Source organism: Anguilla rostrata, chromosome 1 (assembly GCF_018555375.3).
Source record: "Anguilla rostrata isolate EN2019 chromosome 1, ASM1855537v3, whole genome shotgun sequence".
NCBI classification, from domain to species: domain Eukaryota; kingdom Metazoa; phylum Chordata; class Actinopteri; order Anguilliformes; family Anguillidae; genus Anguilla; species Anguilla rostrata.
In genome coordinates, this window is record NC_057933.1 from 23,005,891 (window position 1) to 23,027,406 (window position 21,516).

At 44.8% G+C, this 21,516-nt stretch overlaps 1 protein-coding gene across 2 annotated transcripts in view; it reads left to right on the forward strand.

Annotated features, from left to right (window-relative positions):
- The window catches only part of asap2a (ArfGAP with SH3 domain, ankyrin repeat and PH domain 2a), a 63,877-nt gene that overhangs the window by 14,363 nt on the left and 27,998 nt on the right, over window positions 1-21,516 (forward strand). For both annotated transcript variants that reach the window (XM_064330400.1, XM_064330390.1), the window contains exons 2-4: window positions 12,370-12,442; window positions 18,956-19,101; window positions 19,893-19,967. In XM_064330400.1, coding sequence (XP_064186470.1) covers window positions 12,370-12,442; window positions 18,956-19,101; window positions 19,893-19,967 — 294 coding nt within the window. The remainder of the gene's footprint in view (window positions 1-12,369; window positions 12,443-18,955; window positions 19,102-19,892; window positions 19,968-21,516) is intronic.

Below are 21,516 nucleotides of genomic sequence, written 5' to 3' on the forward strand. Positions count from 1 at the left end.
GTGTGAGCGAGTGTGTGCGTCTGTGCGTGTGTGAGCGAGAGCGTGCGTCTGTGCGTGTGTGAGCGAGCGCGTGCGTCTGTGCGTGTGTGAGCGAGCGCGTGCGTCTGTGCGTGTGTGAGCGAGCGCGTGCGTCTGTGTGTGTGTGAGCGAGTGTGTGCGTCTGTGCGTGTGTGAGCGAGCGCGTGCGTCTTTGCGTGTGTGAGCGAGCGCGTGCGTCTGTGCGTGTGTGAGCGAGTGTGTGCGTCTTTGCGTGTGTGAGCGAGCGCGTGCGTCTGTGCGTGTGTGAGCGAGCGCGTGCGTCTGTGCGTGTGTGAGCGAGCGCGTGCGTCTGTGTGTGTGTGAGCGAGTGTGTGCGTCTGTGCGTGTGTGAGCGAGCGCGTGCGTCTGTGCGTGTGTGAGCGAGTGTGTGCGTCTTTGCGTGTGTGAGCGAGCGCGTGCGTCTTTGCGTGTGTGAGCGAGCGCGTGCGTCTGTGCGTGTGTGAGCGAGCGCGTGCGTCTGTGCGTGTGTGAGCGAGCGCGTGCGTCTGTGCGTGTGTGAGCGAGCGCGTGTGTCTGTGTGTGTGAGCGAGCGCGTGCGTCTTTGCGTGTGTGAGCGAGCGCGTGCGTCTTTGCGTGTGTGAGCGAGCGCGTGCGTCTTTGCGTGTGTGAGCGAGCGCGTGTGTCTGTGTGTGTGAGCGAGCGCGTGCGTCTGTGTGTGTGTGAGCGAGCGCGTGCGTCTGTGCGTGTGTGAGCGAGCGCGTGCGTCTTTGCGTGTGTGAGCGAGCGCGTGCGTCTTTGCGTGTGTGAGCGAGCGTGTGCGTCTGTGTGTGTGTGAGCGAGTGTGTGCATCTGTGTGTGTGTGAGCGAGTGTGTGCGTCTGTGCGTGTGTGAGCGAGCGCGTGCGTCTGTGTGTGTGTGAGCGAGTGTGTGCGTCTTTGCGTGTGTGAGCGAGCACGTGCGTCTGTGCGTGTGTGAGCGAGCGCGTGCGTCCTTGCGTGTGTGAGTGAGCGCGTGCGTCTGCGTGTGTGAGCGAGTGTGTGCGTCTTTGCGTGTGTGAGCGAGCGCGTGCGTCTGTGCGTGTGTGAGCGAGCGCGTGCGTCTGTGCGTGTGTGAGCGAGCGCGTGCGTCTTTGCGTGTGTGATTGTGTTTACTTGAGCGTGAGCCCATGCGGATCGCAGTCGTCCCGCTGTAATTGCAGTTAGTCTGACGTCAGCGGGAAGATGCTTCGTCTTTCACGGAAATGCAGCTGTTTCAGCAGCCTGCTCCGCTCACGCGCCTGCAGGCGCTGGTCTCTCTCCGCTTCCCAGAGAGCGCTCCGAAACGGGGGCGAAACGCACCGAAGGTGCACTGCGTAGCTGCACTGCGTCGCTGCACGGCTCTGGTTTAAAGTGCTGGAAGGGTGGCTGCGTAGCAGTCAGTGTGCCTTGTGAGACGCGTTCGCGGTTTGAAAGGACCGGGTTCACATGCAGGGCGAGGCGGGGAGGGGGGGGGGTAGTGGGGGCTGGGTCTGATTACTGCAAAAACAACCCTCCCCAGTATGAACCCCCAGGTATTAAACGCAGGTATTAAACCCCAGGTATTAAATACAGGTTAATCTCTTCTTCAGAACGCTGTTAAGGTAGCCCAGTGTTTTTATAGCTTCTGCAATCCACGAGGGCCTCGTCGCACAGGATTATGCCCTGAACCCTGTAACATGAACCAGTGCAAACAGAACTCCTTCCGTGAAATTTTCATCTGAAGAAGAACAGCTAGCTTATTCAGATGTGCCAGATGTGACAGAAGACATTACGGGTAGCCAGCAAGACCGTTTAAGGCTTATCGGCGGTGGCTTTCAGCGTGGTTATGAACGTGTGTGTGCAGTTGTTTTCATTGGTTTCCAGTCACTGTACGTTATTTAGTCGCGCTGTGCTCCACATGCGCACGTGGTCATGCGCACACGGTCACGGTCGCGCTCGCTCGCAGTGGCGTCGTTATCGAGCTCCGCTGCCTGGACAAGGGCCACGGCGGATGATTTACTGCCGCGATTGCAGTGTGGGAATTCTTCACATCCGTCAGCCGTTTCTCAGTGCATAGCGAAGGCCTTTCAGACGGGCGGCCCTCAGCGCACAGAGGCTGTTCTTTACTACAGGAGGCTTTCGGCAAAGAACTGTTCAGTCCGACGGACTGTTCTTAGTACAGAGAGGCTTTTCCTTCACCTCACATGAGCTGCTCTCAGTAGATACTGTTCTTTTGTAGGGGATGTCCTTTGTAAAGAAGGGCTGTTCTTCCACTTTGGCTGTTCTGCATAGATACTGTTCTTTTGTATGGGATGTCCTCAGTAAAGGGCTGTTCTTCCACTTGGGCTGTTCTGAGTAGATACTGTTCTTTTGCATGGGATGTCCTCAGTAAAGGGCTGTTCTTCCACTTGGGCTGTTCTGAGTAGATACTGTTCTTTTGCATGGGATGTCCTCAGTAAAGGACTGTTCTTCCACTTGGGCTGTTCTGAGTAGATACTGTTCTTTTGCATGGGATGTCCTCAGTAAAGGGCTGTTCTTCCGCCTTGGGCTGTTCTGAGTAGATACTGGTTTTTTGTACGGGATGTCCTTAGTAAATAAGGACTGTTCACATGGGCTATTCTCAGAACAGCTGAAGAGCACATGCTCTTGTCCTGGCTGCAATGTTCCATGCAACAGGATTTCTCGTCTCCATAGCAAAAATTGTGGTGCCAGAACAAAACCGAGGCTTGATGATTATCAGTGTTTTCTGTGAAAGGAAATACAGGCCTGATGATGTCACTGTTTTCTGTAAAGAGAAATGGGTGTAATGATTAACTGCGTTTTCCAGAGTGAATTGATTACGGTTGATGCTGTCTTCTTTTGGGCCCATATCAGAGTGTGTTGACACATCTTGTCTAACTGGTTGCAGTGATGGGGTGGTGGGTGGGGGGGTGTTTAGTGTGACAAAATGACACCAGGCTGAGACCAGACACCCACTTTGTTTAATAGCCCCCTCCTACCCACTGCCCATGATGCAGTGCAGCTTGAGGAAATCAGTGTGAGGGGAGACCTACACAGCTGCTGTGTGTTCCCGAGGGGGGGGGGGGGGTTGTGGCACAGCCCCCAGACATGCTGTCATCAAATAGTTCTGTAGCAGTAGCAGTGGGGGAGGGGGCCGCTCTCAGTGCTAGTGCAAGCAATTGTCCTGAAACTCTTTGAGGCAAACTGTGCTTTTTCGTCATACAGCAATTTTTCTTGTCAATATGGGGACTTTATTCAAACACAGCAACATTTTCCTCCCAGCACAACATCTTTATGTGGTGCACAGCACTGCTTCTGTAAGCCTAGGCCCCCTGCCCACTCTGTCCATATAAAGTCCACAAAAAAATCATGACGTGCATATGGAATGACATCTTAATGTATAGCTTCTTCTTTAGGGCATGGCAACACAATGATTTAAATCTTGTGTTCTGCTCTAAATGTTCCAGGGATGGTAAAGAAGCAGATGCATCACTGTGCCATCCCTAGCTGTATGTGATTCTGACTGGAGTGTGAGGATTCACAAACCCAGTGATGATGTACCAATGGAGTGATGTGTTTGATGTAGAAACTTTGTTTTCCATAGACAAACCCTTATGATTGGTTAAAGTCAGTGAGTCATTGATAGCGTATTGTAGCTCTGTATGTTTCACTCCCCTGTCACTACTGTATTTGCTTTTATCAGGTTGTGATGTCAGATATTGACATAGCAAGGAGAACTCTGTACCTTGTGAACGATCTTCTGTGGTATGGGCAAAGCTAAATTGAATAGAATGCTTGATCTGTGAAGAGAAACGGTGCTTAAGCAAGGCTATCCATTCTCTCAAGATGGTTCTGTTGAGCCAGGAACAGAGTGTCTGAAAGTGCTCTGAAATCCAATGGTGTGGCTATATTAAGCTCATTAAATATGAACGCCCCTCCCCTTTTCTCCCCTTGTTTTTATAGTTGAAGGTCTGTTAATAATGTAGGGCAAGTTCTGTGCGTATTAGGCCAGCCTGCTCGGTGCTAAGCTGGTGGCAGACGGCAGATGTGGGGAACAGCTGTGATTGGTTGGATGTTGTGATGATGCTGGGTCTTTGCGCATGGTGTTTGGCTGGCTGCACCCTGCCAAGGAGAAGTGGGAGCGTGGCCAGAGGCCTGTGAGGCCAGAGATCGATTTCCATTACCAGGTATCGATTTGGCCACGAGACGTGGGGAAAAGCATTGACTTTTATTATTAAGGAGAACATAAACCAGGCAATGAATGGAGGTGAAAGAAATTCTAAGAATGGAACCTAAACCTGTTGATTTCAAATTAAAATGTCGACATTCTCCATTAGATTTTTACAATGAATTGATTTTTTTTCAGATGTATCTGATGCCATGGTACTTTTAAACTTAAGTTTTTTGGAACATGAAAATTACAAACCATAAATTACCAAAAGAAAAGTCTGCATTTCCCTGACAGTCATCACCTGTTAAAATTTCACAAACAAATTTATTGAGTTTTCATAAATTTATTTGAAATGTTTCTGTAAAAGCTACAGCTTCAATTTATTTTTGGGCATATATAACAACTATTAGCTGTGCAAAGTGAATATTGTATTGTATTAAATCTCCTTGAATGGTCTACCTTACTAGGTGGCAAGAACTGTGAAGCTGTACTGTCCTTGAATGACACCGACAGTACTGTGTGAAGTGGTTGCATTGATGACGCCCGTAGCACTTGTTCTGATCTCAGTGAGCACGATAGTTCCAGATGTGAGGCATTCAATGATCTCATTCATTCATCCATTCATAAATTTTGGTCACAATAAAACTGCTTTCAAATGCTTTCAAAATCAACAGAAAATGACCATTTTTGATCATTTCTTCACGTGAAATTATGTGTCTAGCTTTTTTTAATCACCACATTAACATTCCAGCATCTTAATAAACCCATGGTGGTGTGTAAGATGTCCTCTTAACAGTTTATACAGACCTGTCGCAATGATTTGAAACACGATTGGGGAACACGATTAAATCACATATGGATGGAGATTACAGTGAGATGAGGGATTTATATTTCCTCAAACGAAAGCTAATGTACGCAACCTCTGGCACCAGTCAAGGGCTAAGCTCAGTGGTTCATGTCTTTTTGTGTATTTCTGTACATTACTGCAACTTCGGTATGCTCCCTTATTGTCAAATTAATGTAGAAGGCAAATGTAGCACTTCAAAGTTCATCTTAAACTTTTCTGTATTTACTTTTTAGAAATATACAGTGCCCTCTAAAACTATTGAAAGTCCTTGTTGAACACTGGCAAAAGACTGCATAAAATATGCAACGTGCAATGAGCTAGCCCTCTATTGTATACTCAAAAATGTAAAATTACATTATATTTTATACTAAAACCGAGAAAAAGATTTTCTTTTACAACAAGTATAGATTTTTCCAAAAACATGTGTCACAATTATTCACACCCCTTTAGTTAATGGATGCAACACAGGGTACTGAATGCTGGAGTGTAAATATTTTTTGTGAAAAAAAAAATGTTAAACAATGTTTTTTCTCTGAGCAATGATACTGATATAAAAGAATATAGTTAACAATTATAATTATTAATAATTATAATTTTTTGAGCATTCACTATAGCTTGCATGTGTTGCTTACTTTATATAGCAACGCATTTTTTGCCCTTTTTGCTCTGGGGTGAGAATCATTTTTGAGGGCACTAGGTTATATAAAATATATCATGTTTTTTTTTTTAAGTATTTGATTTCAGGAAAAATCTATATTCTGTCCCACAGCTACACTTGTTTTGTGGATGTGTGTGTGCCAGAAGAACCCTGAGTACAGGAGGGTATATTCTGGCCGAGGCCCCGGGCTCGGTTATCAGTCCTACTAGGAGCAGCGCTGGAGTTTATCCAGACGGGAAGTTAGCTCATTGTCTGCACGTTTCCTTCACTTCGGGCGCATTATGATAAACACAGCGAGGAATGTTATTTTTGTTTACTAGGTAAGAAACAAATGCAGTTTGCTCAGTGTACATTGTCAGTATACATTGGGATGTTCTGTAAAACTTGTAAGGAAATTTCAGTGCTTCCTTAGTGACGGAAGGCTGGCCTCTGCCCTGGTGGTGTAGGTACTGTTTCTCTGGTAATTGCTCCATCAAGCCTGCAGCTAAAAAGAGCATGCTCTTTAGAGTGAAAGGATGTTATAATGCATGGCAACATTTTATTGGTGGCAGTGTTACCGGTCAGTGCATCAGGCTGCCTTGAATTTGATCAACGTGCCACCAGCTGCAGGTGTCTACCTAACTGCCCGACCAGCCTGCACTCTGGCCTGATGACCAGTGCTGTTTCCCATTTGACCTCTGGTCAGAAATGCTAAAGCTGTGAAAAGGGAGCAAGCCAGCCGCTGCCTGGCTGGAGCGTTGCTTTGCAAAACCCATGAAGCAGGAAAAGGGCAGAATTATGTAATGTCCTGGGGGGATTATGGAGAAAGGAACTCAAAATCAATGTGTGCCCATTGTGGAGGAGATTTTACATTCCTGGAGTTGTGGCTGCAGCAGCCTTGAAGAGCCATCAGCAAAAATGCTTTTAGGGACATTAGCACTAATTACAGTACCTTTCATGGGAGAGTCAAATATCAACTGTAATGGAGAACGAGGTCTGTTAGCCTTGCATATAGGGGATAGGCTAACATGGTCCCTATTAGCCCCAGGCTGGAATATGGTGGTGATACACAATCTTGTACACCAAATGGTATTATACTCAGAGTAACTCTGAGACAGATCAAAACAGAACAGCTCTAGAAGAACCCTTACTGTCCCAGATACAAATGCTGAATTTGCTGTTCATGAAGTACAAGCAAAGCTTTTTGCAGTTTATGTATTGCTGGAAATAAAACAAATATATAGCAGACCAGGAAAATGATTTGTGCTTCAGCAGTCTTTGAACCAGTCCCAACTGCAGACCCAGAAACATTGCGTGAGCTGCATTATAATGGGAGCAATGGGGAAATATGATCTAAGGTTTTTATTTTGGCTAAGCATTTTTGAATTTTGGGTAATTTGGAGTAAGCTTATTCTTTCTGGTTCATTAATGTTACCTGATGTGGTGAGCTGTCTTTAAGGCTGGCTTGAGCTTTCCCCCGGAGGTCTCAATTTTTAATCAGCCCTCATTTCTGTGAGTTCCTCTAATATCAGTTTCATTCCACATGCAAAATATGCTAATGTTTTGGTTTGTTGAGTCATGCAGCAACCAAAATTTAGCGGTGACTCACTCTATACCTCACTCTTGCTGAAAGTCATACACCACTTGTCCCACCTGCCAGTTTTCCACTTGTGACCACCGGGCTTGGAAATGAAAAGCTAAGAGCATAAGAGCTCACTGAGAAAGTTCCGGTGTTTTTCCAGTGTCTTTTCCATAAGGAGCGCCTTGGCCCTTGACGTCACACTTGGTCCCACACAGAAGATGGTGAAGAGTAGTTAACTTTAGACTATGTCTTCAGTGGCAGATAAGCCATTCAGGGTCAGATTTACTAAGCTTTTTGCTGGGAGTTTCATTAATGCAAAACCATCACCATGCTGAGTAAATCTCTATTTACATACTGCTGTGTCTGCATTTAGTAGACATTAAATGCAATGAGTAGCAGTGTTCGCTGAATTCTGCAGGTTGGCCCGGGTGCATATGTACTCTGGGAATTCAGATTATGAGACCACAGAAAAGTTGGAGGAGAATACTAATTCTGGCTGCAGAGTCCTTGTCTATGAGATGCCACTTGACAGAGCACGTTCAAAGGAGTATTTTTTTCCTCTTAGACAAACAAGCTTGATGTTGCCCTTGCGAAACACTTAGCCTGCAGTCAGTTTTTTACATTGACAAGAAAGGGGGAAAATACATTTTTCTGAATTTCGGATGGAAGGTGTGCTGGAAGGTTTCGGGGGGACAAGGATTGTCACATTCCCCAAACCACAAATAAAGACGATTGTTTGATGCTCATTCAACTCTGTGGGTGGATATACATTCATCTTATGTGCAATGGGAAGGCAGCTGGAGCCTGAATGATTACCAAGTTAAAACAAACCATGTTATCGACTAATATTAGGTATTAAGATATGGCTAACATCCCTTTTCCCTTTTGCCCTCAGCCTTATGCTGCTGGGAGATGAAGTCTTTTGTATGATGGCTTTGGGACAGTAATAAATAGCTAAACTTGAGTTCAGGGATGGAAAATACAATGCAAACCCTGCTAATTAAGAAGGGCAGATTTGTATATAAAAGCCAGAATTGTTTGGGTGCAGTCAGGCGTCCACTAATTGGCTTTGCGTGAACACCAAATGGTATGCAAATGACTTTCAGATTGTTCAAGTGAATTTAACTGCAGTGTATTCTGTCCCTTCTGTAGCTTTTTATGGTTTCTGTCAAAATCATGACAACATTGATGTTCCATGAATAAATGTGTCCATCATGGACAGAGAGGGCCCCCTTTTCATGTTTTCAGTGGTCTGTGACTCTTGAGCAGTGACTGAATTGTGTCCCTCTTGGAATCTGGGCCTTCTGGTTTGTCAAGATCCTGGGGTAGAGTTTAGGCCACGACAAATCTTTAGCTCGGTCAAAGCAACAGTGCGTGGGTCGTCTCCTAATGAGTAAAGACCACGAGAAATTTCTGTTCATAGGGGAGAAGAAAGTGCGAACACTGCTGTTTGTATATTCAGCAAGGGCAAAATGAACCCAGGGTGCTTATGTTCCAGGGAGAGGTCGAGCAGTTTTCCCAAAACTGGTATTGGTGTTAAATCACTGTCCATGTTATGCCTGGAAGGGCGGAAATTATTCCCATTCAGACAGTAAAAAAATGAGCCATTATATATGATGGACAAGCCAGACTCCAGGATTGAATTATTTCACGTTGCCATTTAATTGCAGGTGGAGTGTGAACGTCTGCCTTTGCTTATTGTGTGTTGTGGAATTCTGCAGAAAGGTTTTCATACTATTCACTGGTGTAGGGTTGTTGCCATGGATACACATGGTAATATGAGCAGCTTCCTGTTTTTGACATCTGATAGGTGCACTGGCAGCAGTTGCTGAGTTAGTGGATATTCTCCCCATTATGAGAGAGTTCGCTTTCTGGATTTTCAAAATATTATTTCAGTTTTATTTTATTTTCTCAGTTTGCTTTGGCAGTTTTTGTGTGCAATGAAGGACAATTTAGATATTTAGAATAGTTTTTGACAGGCAATCTGCTGGCTTTATAATGGCAGGTATAGATAATTCAGGGTTTGAAGATACACTTCAAGTTATCCATAGTAGCATGTACAATGGCATTATGCTTTCAGGTTTATATATGTATTTATATATGTAAATTAGCTGATTATTCTACAAAAAAATATAGGCTACATGGAGTATTAGGCTATATCGGGTTACAACTATTGCCTATGGCACCTGCAACCTGAGACTGCTGTACTCAAGGAAGGAAGTGCCTGCACAATATAAAATCTGATAGGCCTACTCATGTTTATAATTGTGAATAAACTTTATGAAATTCATCTGCTCATATGTACAGCCTCAGGGAACATTAAAGTGCTGTACATGCTGCTTTTCAATTTACTTGAAGTGTATTTCCTTGCATTTGACCACATATCCCAAAATGGCCTGTGCCTGCTATTATAAAGCCTGCAGGTTGTCAGGAACTTTGCTTAATATCAGGAATGCCCTTTATTGCATGCATAAACTCTCTGGGGCATTCAAAATCATACACTTGAACTGAAATAATATTTTTTAAATGTCAGAAAGTGAACTCTTTCAGATTCTTTTTGAGAGTGTATGTTTAATTGGAATGTCAAGTTGCAGCCTCCAGGTTTTAAAAGGTGAGAAACATGATATCTAAATGTAATAATAATAATATTTAATTTCCTCATGATAATAAGAATCATAGTCATAACCATAGAAATAACGCAGTGCATTTTTATGGAATTGGATCTGTGAATCACTCCCCTATGCAGAAACCAGCTGGGTGCCCAGGAATGCTAGTTCTTGATGTTTCCCCCACACGGAAGGGAAATGCTTTGTAAGTTCATGTGTGCTGGTTCAGGCCCTCCAGAGAGCTGAGCCGCGCGCTGTCCTCCTGTCAGCTCGACCGCCTATCAGGAGGGCGTTCGGCCACCGGGCCCCCTGGGCCCTCCATCTGTTGTTTCAGCGCGGAGACAATCGGCCAGCCGGCTCCGGCGGCTCCCGGTGCCTGCCCTGCGAGGGGCGAGCAGGCCCTGTGAGCCGTCCGTGATGTCACCCGGCAGTGGGCGGAGCTCCGTGCGGAGCGTCAGGTGGCGATGCAGTGTCCGTCTGGGCTGATAATGAGCCCTCGGTTTGGTCTCTCACCGACAGGCCCGTTTAGCCGCCGCGCTAGCTTTCTTCCCCCGGAGGATAAAACGCCTAATCGCTCAGATGAAAAGGGACAAGTCGGTCAATGCGTATGAGAGATTCCTTTAATCTCCGTCTATGGCGCGTTTTTGCCGGAGGTTTCCGAGCGCGGTACGTGGAATGCCAATTAGAGGAGCCGAGGCTTCTGTCCCTTGTGCGAGGCACGGTCTGTAACCCAGGGCAACGGTTCAGCAACTCCCATTTGCTGATCTCATGGGTCAAGGTCGGGTCAGAGTTAGCCCCGCCCCTTGTTCCTGAGTTCCTCTGAAAGGGAACGCTCAGTGCAGAGTTGCCATGGCTGCACCTTAAAGGGGACATGCTGGGAGGAGGGTTTTTGGCCCTAATCGCTACTTTGGGCTGAATGATTTTTGTAGGGATTGTTCCCACATTCACTTTAAGATATCCGTAAAATGGAGCTGTCTTTCCTCGTGTGATATTCTGGTGACAACGTAGTCCTTTCAGCATGAGTAAATAGCCACAGGTGCATGCACGTAAAAAACGAGTCGGTAATGTGTGACTCAATTCCCTGGATTAATATGCCTCGCTCGTACGTCCTGTAAAGCCGGGTTCCCAGGCTCAACAGCGTCTCTGGAAGTTTGGCTCTGCAGATGAATATGAATAAGCTCACTGTATGGGTCTGAATGGCTTACGATGTATATCATACTGCAAAAACAGGGAGCAGCTCAGTTCAAATATATACACTTGCTCAGGTTGCAGAGCATGAGGGAGAAATGTTATTTTTAAAGAAGCTTATTTTTTGTAATTCTTCAGATAATAGCAGTGTGTGCAGATTGGTCTCGCTTGTTTGAACTGAGAAAGGTGATATTAGTGAGAAGATGGTCTATATGACTTTGTTTTTGGCTAAACAAATGGGTTGAAGTGGGATGTCTGGGCTTGCATGCACCAGCTGGGCAGAGAACTGAGGGTTGGTGTGCGTGTGTGTGTGTGTGCGTGTGTGTGTGTGTGTGTGCGTGTGCGTGTGTGTGCATGTGTGTGTGTGTGTGTGTTGTACGTGAGACGGGCTGGCAGACAGAATGAGAGAATGTATGCAAGTGATAAAGAGTAAGCATATACATGTGTGTCCCTGTGTATCTGCACTACGGTCTTTTGCAGATGGGCTCCATTGTGCTGACGCACACAGACACACGTGCGACATGCTCAGCCACTCTGTCTCCTCCAGAGGAGCAGAACCCGCTTCGTCTTCCTATTTTTAGCATCTTCCTAAATAATAAATCACCTGCAGATAGATGAAAGTTTCATATCCCCAGCAACCCTCCCCCCCCCCCTCCTCAAGAACTCGGAGCGCCCGCTGTCATAGATACTCAGAGCATGAGATGTGGGGGTGTGAAAATAGTCTGTGAGGACAGCCTGTGACTTTCTTATATCCAGTTTCCTTTGCTGTAGAGTTGAAACCAAGCTGACTCATTATACCCCTTTTCCATTAGTTTTGAGCTGGAGCCAGGCTGACTCATTACACACCTTTTCCTTTACAGTAGAGCTGGAAGCAGACAGGCCCATTTGACATGTTATGTTCATTAGAGTTGATGATATATATTTTCCTCACATTTATAGGCATATGAGAATAATTGAAAAGCTAACACTGTACACATAAACAGTGTCAGTGTTTGAAAAAAAGTAGCAGGCAGCTGTTGTAATCAGTTTTGTATGAAAGCTATACATGAGAAATCACTTGCTACAACTGAAACTTGAGTTGAAGCAAATGAAATGTGACTTGTGCTGGAAAAGTAATGAAAAATAAAGTGGTAAAGGTACATAGTATCACCATGGACTTTTAAAATGCTTTAAATGAAACAACTTTTTGTGATCTCATCAACACATTTCTTACGATCACAGCTTGAAATGAATGTGGTGGAACACTTCTGGTGGGTGATATGAAGAAGAAAAAAATAACGGTTTCTCTCCTCCGTGATTCGTGTTTGTGTGAAAGTGAAAATGGAGTTATGTCTGAACTAACCATAGTTATCTGCATCCCCAGGCACTGGACGTAGACCGCAGCGTTCTGTACAAGATGAAGAAGTCAGTGAAGGCCATCTATACGTCTGGTCTGGGTGAGTGGGGTCCTTCGCTTATGTTGTCATTTTGTTAGGAACACTGAGCACTGCCCGATTAAAATGCAATGCATGTAGAGTTGAAGTCTATGTCAGGGGTTTTAAAACTACTGGGGACCCACTGTGTATGCTCTTGATGGTTACTGCCAATGTCATGACCAATTAAAAATGTAATCTAAATAGAATCATCTGCCATGTGGCACATTACAGACAATGAAAGCTTTAGCTGAGCTGACTGATTGAAATTCCTGGGGTGTGAATACGGAAAATTTACCTTTCATGACTTGCATAGTTATTTTGACATAATCTCTTTTAAGAGGATAAATCCTTCACTATGCATTCAAATTGTTGAATAATGAACAATTACCAGTGCGTTACCGTGCAGAGATAACGAATATGGTTGGAACTAGAACCATCCTACTAGTGCGTCCCCAGGACTGAGTGTTAAAATCTCTGTTCTAGGGTGATGGCAGATGCAGGGGTCAAAGGTCAGGGCTGAAGTCAGAATTCCTGGCCATTCATTTGGGCTTCATTCAATTCAGGGAGAGACAGACTGTGCTGGCATTTCCCTCTCTGTGTGCTAAACTAGAAGAGAAGAGTAATTCAAGCTTCAGCTTCTGAACTCCTATTTATTGTTTTAAAATGAAGCATTTCATAGTTTTATGTTAAATAAAACCAGATATTAAATTAGAAATAAACATTAAGCATTATGAGGGAGGAAAACATCAATGTCAATAAAATAATCAGCTAATGCAAAACGGCATTAATACAACCGCTAAACTAATCTCTTAAAGATATTATGAAGGGGATCAACAAAGGGTCAGCTAGCTCAGGATAAAGAGAGGAAATCTGCAATGAGCTGAGCTTCCAAAGGGGATTATAACTTAATTCATTTCTAAAAAAAGGAACTACAGAACAAGAACCATTGTTTTCCCCAAACAAGTGGCAGTTAGCGAGTGGCTACAGTGATGCTTCAGCTGCCATCTCAGATCTGAAAATAAAACTTGAAATTGGCATTGATGAATGAGCTGGGAAGACCCTTCCCCTCAGCATTTTCACATTAAGGAAAGCCTTTGAGCGTAGCACACAGAACGTAATTTATTGCTATTATTAATTTTCTGAAAGTGTGAGCGACTCTTTGTCTCAAATATGAACACAGAACTGCAGGTTCACACATTTCATGTGAGGAAAGGGTGTATCGTTCAGATGTTTGAAAGAATATTTAAAATTCAGAGTTATCTGTTTATCTGTGTGACTGTGTTGTTGTATTGCGGCTGATCTGTGTGATTGTTGTCGTTTTGTGCCTGATCACACTATGACTGTGTTGTATTGCAACTGATCACAGTGTGACTGTGTTGTGGTTTTGTGGCTGATCGCAGTGTGACTGTGTTATGGTTTTGTGGCTGATCACAGTGTGACTGTGTTGTGGTTTTGTGGCTGATCACTGTGTGACCATGTTGTGCTTTTTCGGCTGATCATAGTGTGACTGTGTTGTGGTTTTGCGGCTGATCATAGTGTGACTGTGTTGTGGTTTTGTGGCTGATCATAGTGTGACTGTGTTGAGCAGTATATGTCTGTTTTGTCTATTTCTGTGGGAGGGGGAGGGGTCGCTGTTGAGCAGGTCTTTTTTGGGAACAGCTGTGTGTTCAGGACAACAGCTGTTTCTGGCCAAGATGGCAGCTGCAGTAGAGCACAACCTTTTGGCCTGGGTGTGTGTGTGTGTGTGTGTGTGTGTAACGGATGATGAGAGCGTAAATAAGTATGCAAGTGAAAGAGCAAGAAGATGTGACTGTCAGACAAAAATATGTGTCTGTGTTAAGAGCATGTGGACTTGTGCATTATTGTCAATCCTATCAGAATTATAACAATGTGAAGATGTTGTTGGTACAATAGGTGCTCCTCATACGGTATTTGTGACACAAATCTCAAATACGTGTCAAATATCCTTCCTGCACCGAAAGATTCTCTGTGGAAAATTTCTGGAAAATTTGAGACGTCACAGGAAATTTGTGTCCAAATTCACACGGAATTTCCCACTTTGAATAAGAAGTGCTGACTACTAGCATTACCGGCTTAGTCAGAGAACATCACAGGAAGCCTTTAAAGCAGAGATACACAAATCTGTCCCTGAAGGTCAGTACTACTGCAGTTTTTTTCTTCTGCCTGCTGGTCCACAGTCTGATAATGTCACTGATTGGCCAGAGATCGCGCTCGCTTGATGCATCATGTTCAAGTCAGTCCCTGTTGTGAGGGGAGGAATGTAAACCAACAGTACAACAGGCCCCGAGGGCCAGATTTCAGTATCCTTGCTTTAAAGGTTATGCGATTACTTTTCAATTCCCTTGAAATCCCAGTCTCATCACCAGTGTGCTTGATTGTTTGAAAGAAGAGAGGGCTTCTTGAGACGGTTGTTTAATTTGTCCTCTGAAAAGGATGTATGGGGTCTTTGTTTTTCCTCAAGCTGACTTTTTGTTGCCCCTTTATTTTCAGTAAGTCTACAGTCTTTGTTGTCACACGAGTGGCAGTCGGCTTCGGACAGTGTTTCCCCCAGCAACCGATATGGCTCGTTGTTCCCCTTTTTGCCATGGTAACCACTCTTCGGCCAAAAGGATATAAAACCCGGCAGAAAATGGAGAGAGTGTGCATGAGGACAGAAGAGAAAGGAAACTGTTTCCATCTCGGCGGGCTGATTTAATGATGTCCCCGGCTTCCAAATGCTGATGGATTACGTGACACACAAAGAGTGTGAGGCTGAGACTCCTGATGTCATTTCCTTTGAGTGGGGACCGGTGTGTCCGGTGTCACAGCCAGAAAGGGCTTTGTCGTGCCAGGCTGTCCCTGCCCACCCCCTACCCGCCAGCTAACTTGTAGGGGGTTTTGCAGTGAGGTCTTTAAGTAGGTCTGTTGGGGTTCACTTCTGAGGTCTGTTGGTGTTCAGTGGTGAGGTATTTTGAGGTTGAGTAGTGAGGTCTGTTCGGTTTTAGTAGTGCGGTCAGTGGAGGTTTTGTGAGTAGGGCAGTTGGGGTACAGTAATGAGGTCTTTTGGGGTTCAGTTATTAGGTTTTCATCCTGGTTGCACTGGAGATGAATTATCAGCATAGGCAGTCTACACTGTAAAAAATGCTAGAGTCTCTTGTGATGCTTAATTCAACAATTTGCCAATCTTTGAGCTATTTATTTTGAGATATTATAAGACGGAAGGTCTCTCCTTCCAGAAGTTTCCATTTAAGACAGGTGCTCCTGGCCTGTATAAATCAGGACACAACAATTTGTTTATGTGGCCTGTGAATAGGAACACCACGTGCCATACTGAAAGCCCCTTTCTCCTGCATGGCCTTGTTTTCATGTGGCTTTGTGCTGCCTGTGGGCTATGTGGGCTATGCCACAGGGAGGGCTCCATCTCTAACCACACTCCTGCGGACCCTGTAAACAGTGCAGTCATAAAGCAGCTTCATCACTCTTGTCCATCAACTCTGCTGAGGTTTGGATAAATCCCTTAACAGTCTGTCCTTTCCACAGTGATAATGCTCTTCTTGTTTTTACATACCACTGATGGTTGCTTAGCTGTGTTTTTCCCCCTCATTACCCCTGTCTACGATTCACAGACTTTATTTGCCTGTCAGGACAACGCTGTTATCCAGCGTTACTGGAGCACTCTCCCTCTCTTCCTGTCTCACACTCTTAATTCTGCTCCCTGAGCCTGTCACTATTTGGAAGGACCATTTTTTAAAAACTGACGAAGTGTAATGCATTTGTTACAGAAAAAAGAAAAGTTGATTGATGAATTGGCCTGTATGAGAAAAGCATTGTAATTATATCAATAGTAACTGGAGATAAAAGGTTGACACCCCATCTCACACACACACACATGCACACACTTATGCTGGCACACATGCACACACACACATGCGGGCACTTAAGCGCACGTACACACATACACACACGTACACACACACTTGCGTATTTACACACAAACACACACCCCTCCACACACAAACATTGGCAGTCTCCTTTTTGTCCTCTATCCCTGAGCACTTATTTACATCCCTCAGAAGTGCCTGGTGGTGCTGTGTTCCTCAAACGCTATCGCACAAACACACTGCATTCACCTCAGATAATTTTCCGATGGTGCCCTTCCTCATAATGTCATTTTGTTCTTGACACCGTAAAAAAAAAGTTAAGTTTACTCAAATTGTTTGAGGAAACCAGTTACCTGGAATCATTTCAGCAATGCATCTTAATCTGTTAAAAGTAGCTACTGGTCTTTATCTTTTAAGTTAAACTCATTTTTACTCTTATGTTGAGACTACTCAATTAATTTAGCAAGACTGGCATTTAGGTTTCACAGTGCAGTCGGTCAGCTGCCCCCTTGCTCTAATGTTGCCTTGGAAACAGGTCAAACTTAGCTGAAATAATGAGCAGGAACATGAAACCTGTAGGTATAACACGGTGTGCCCTGTCGGCTTGTCACACAACCGTCTCCCTGCTGGACTGTCTGATCGTCTCTCTGAGAGGAGAGGGAAACCGGCACGTTGTGTCATTAGGCCACGCATGGCGGATGGCGTGCTGTTACCAAGGCCCGTACAAGCAACCCTCAGTTGCAAGTCGAGTCGTTGTGCCAGTGGCACAACTAAAAGCACGCTTTGAAACGAATAGATTAATATTCATTTATCTATTGGCGAATGCTAACAGCTAAATGTTTGGTTCCCATTTTCAAATGGCTCACTTTTTTTGTTTAACGTGTTTTGAATGGCTGAGGTCTTTGTTTACAAACACAATGGAGCGCTATGTGGTGGCTGGCTCTCGCCTTTTTGAAGGGCCGTTGACTGTTTTCCATGTCCAGGGGTGTGGTTTTAATGGCCGTTGATTTGCATGAATGCGTTTGCATTCATCTGGTTGTCAAGCAAATTAAAAGGCAGGTGAACCTCTGGGCGTGTCTTCTGACTTGTTCCGCAAATGCTGCCTTTAGGCTCCAGATGGCACGCGGACGTTCTGACTGTCAATGGGAGCTGTCACACTGCTATCAAAGGGGATGTCTATACCCGAGGAGACACTGGATGCGTGATACCACTCACCTAGACTGCGTATCTGGGCTCTTTGCTACCTGTTGTGTACTGAAGTGTGTTCTTTTTTTGAAAGTAGCTTTTGGAATCTGGAATGCTCAGTCCTACATGTAGGCCCGTCCCATTTCTGCAGCTTCTTAAGGAGTGCACGCTAGCATGCCTGCTCTCTGACATATGCCAGCTGAGCTGTGCAGTGACTCTGCAGTACGCCAGTTGAGCTGTGCAGTCCCTCTGTAGTATGCCAGCTGAGCTGAGCAGTGAATCTGCTGAGCTGCACAGCCATTGCTCCACACTGCACAAGTCTGCACATCTTGTGTAGCTGGTTCAGAGAGACTGCAGGCCACCTGGGAGTTCCCTGCGGGCCAATACTCTCCCTTCCTGGGTGAACCTGAGGCCATTTATCTGTCGGTCTGTGGGAGACCCTGACACATACAGGTATGGCATGGCAGGGCTTAGATTCCTGAGCATGGGACATAATGCTGCGCCAAGAACTAGTGCTTCAGCTGGGCACACCATGTAGGAGGTCCTGGCATTAGGCTTTTTGTTGATCACAATGCTCTTCAGAAGCTGTCAATGTGTGACGCAGATGTATTAATTGCCTCCATATCCCAGGAGCCTCTAGGGGAATAAGTGTCATCACGAGAATGCCAAACGCTAACTAACGGCGCCAGATTTAATTTGCTGCACATTTCCGTGCCATTAAACCCTGGCTCTATTCCGCTGCAATTATTGTTGCAATTATTATTGCCCTGTCTGCAGTCTGGCCTGCAGTGAGAAACTCCTTTTGTCTTTCTCTAGGGTCTGTTTAGAAATGCTTCTTCTCCACAAAGTTCTCCTTATGTGCACAGGTGTGTGTGTGTGCTGTTCTTTAGGAAGATCTGGAGAGCTTTAGGAAATCTCATCTCTGCAAATACATGAGAGCCGTGGCTAACGGTAACGTAATCCAAGCAATGCTTATGCTACTGTTAGGCTCCTTTGTTCAACCTCTTATCTGCGGATCATTGTGTATGTGAACATCTGAGAAAGAAGGGTCGGAGAGAAGCCCAGTGCTGTATGGTGGTATTCAAACGTCCGTCTGTAAAGCCCTGTAATAGAGTAGTGTCAAGGCTTCTCTGGAGATCTTTATTACAGAGCAGGGTTGTCTGTGTACAGCACTGTAATGCTAGAAGTGGTGTTCAGGTCTCTCTCTCTTAAACTCTGTAATACTGGGAACTGTGTTCAGGTCTGTCTCTCAGTCAAGCTCGGTAATAGGCGGCTTTTCCGGGTTGGGTTTCTCTTCTGTGTGAGGAAACCCAAGTGCTGCGTCCTCCTATCACAGGGGAAAAGCAGTATGTAATCTCCCTGTGTGTGAACACGATGCAATGTGGCTGTAAATAGGGACTGTGTGTGCGTGTGTTTGTGTATGTGGGTGTGTGTACATAACAGTGATGACCCATGTGTTCTGTTCCAGCGCACGTGGAGAACGAGGAGCAGTACACCCAGGCGCTGGAGAAGTTTGGGGAGAACTGCGTCTACAGGGATGACCCCGACCTGGGCTCCGCCTTCCTCAAGTTCTCTGTCTTCACTAAAGAGCTCACAGCCCTCTTCAAGAACCTGGTGAGGCCAGCGTGCCATTGCACCTGCATGAAAATGAACTGAATTTCAATTCATGAACTGAAAAATGGTCATAATGTGCTCAGTTAAATCTATTTCAGATAATTTCTTGGAATTGACTGATTTGAAATGGAATTGACTCCAACTCTGGTAGAGACCATCTAGCATATTGCCATTTATGGGCTTTGGAAGCAGTAAAATGGAGGAACGAAAGAGGACCAAAAATAATATTATAACTTCTTTTTAGCTGATTGTGATAAGTCAATCTGGAATTCATGACCATTAAACCAACAATGGTAATGTGTTTGCCCTGTGGGTCTCTGGCTCTAGTAGTAATGGCAGCGTGCTAAGACAAAGCAAATCTTCTATTTTTACATTAAAGAGGTTTATAAAGCTTTGTTTGCATACTTGACGTTGTTTCATACCTGACTATTTATACATATGTACATATACTGTATATCCATATAGCCACCAGTATTTTCCACAGGAACTAAATAATTATATCACAGTGTTGTTGCAGTTTGTCAAGCTTTTTTATTCATTTACATACAATATATTTTTACATGTAATATAAAATAATTTCAGTTTATAGATTGGATTGATTCAAATTCTTACTTCAGTGAATAAATTGTTGTGCGGGACTGGATGTCCTCCTTGAAATACAAGAGAAGGATGCAGCCCTCCTAAACCTGGTTTTTGTATGTTCTGCAACCATAAAACACTGCCGAAGTTTATTTCTCGGCTGTGCCGGTCCTATTTTAATGATGGTTTAAACCGCCCTCTTCTGCATTCAGTTTCAGAATATGAACAACATCATCACCTTCCCGCTCGATAGCCTGCTGAAAGGGGATCTGAAGGGAGTCAAAGGGGTGAGTCGTGTGCTTATATCCGCTTGCGTCGGTCAGCTTCACCGAGCGTGTCCTCAGCGACTTCCTCTCTGAGCCGCTCCCACACTGTGGCGTCTTTGACCAGAGCTTCTCTCAGAACGTCATTCTGAAACGGTTCAGTTAAGTGCAGGCGCTATGTGCAGGTGGTGATCCGAGTTAGGAACGCCCATAGCCTTGTTGGGCTTGCAGATTTAAATCCTAGGTGTGGCACTCTCCTGATACCTTTGGGATTCACCTCAATGATCTTCCGTAAATAAACAGAAAACAGTGTCTGTTAATAAATTAACGTGTAACGGAGGAACCACCATTAAACCCTGTTTTACCAGAGTCCTTGTGTCTACAGTCCTGTCCTTAATCCCTGACTTCAGAGCCCCCCCCCCTCAACTTCATCTTCAGGCTCTACGATGGACTCGGTGAGGGGTCAGGTGGTGTACTTTTGGGTGATTTGTATAGAAATTAAACTTAAAGGAGTACCGGCCATGCTCATGGAAAAACGCCTGTCATTGAGTCACTAACAGTTAGTCACTAACTGTAATCACTAAAAAGATTGTTGCTACTGCCTGTCAATGATCAGTAATTTTTTGTTTAGGAAGTAAAAACATTGATATTATCAGGTGTATAACCGTAACGGGCGGTTTGTATTATTTCTCAGTATTTCGTCAGGTGCTTGTGCAGTAGTGCTGATAGGAACTTCTGGTATCTGCTTAAGGATTCTGCAACCATTAAGCCAAAGAGACTGAGGGAGAGGGAGCAGTATCTCATACATTATTCAATACACAAGGTGCATTTTATTTGCAATCCATACAGAGTGTGTTTTTGCCCATGATTTATACAGTACTTGGCATCTGTTCTGACCGCAGAATCCCCGTCTGTTTTGTTAGTAATTTAACAATGAATATTAAGCAATATACAAACCCAAAAACCTGTTTGACTTAATTTCCCCATAATTAGCTGAGTCATAATCTGGGTTGGAATTGTATCTGGACATGGTCTGCTTGGATCTGCATGGTTCTGGTTAGGGGGCTAGGGATTGCGATGGAATAAACATAAGCAGAAATGGGGCATCTGTCTTTGGATCAGTGTTAGCATTGCTCCCCCGCTACCCAAACAGTAGTCACTACTGAACTGTGGCTGCTGCCCTGTCCCAAGGGGTGCGGGGGGCGGGTGGGGGGACGGGCGGGTCCTCTACTGAACAGACATGGAGCAGGGCCAGAGGATTTACACACAGACATGGCGATGATGTCATGGTCGAAGCACGGACTCGCTGATCCCAATTGTTCATTTCCACAAGCCGCCACCTTAAAGGATTATTTCAAGTTATCAGACTGAACTGGCCTTTCAACAGCTGGCTAACCCCTGACACCGGTTCAAAATGAATATGTTCAAGGAAACTGAATGAATTCATGAGCATTGCCTTGAAGGGAATTTGTTTTGCGCAAGAGCCTGAGCATAAGTATAAAGATAAAAACATAAAGCACGCCTGATATTTCAACATTCCATGTTATATTGTATAACTCAGACGCTGCTTCAT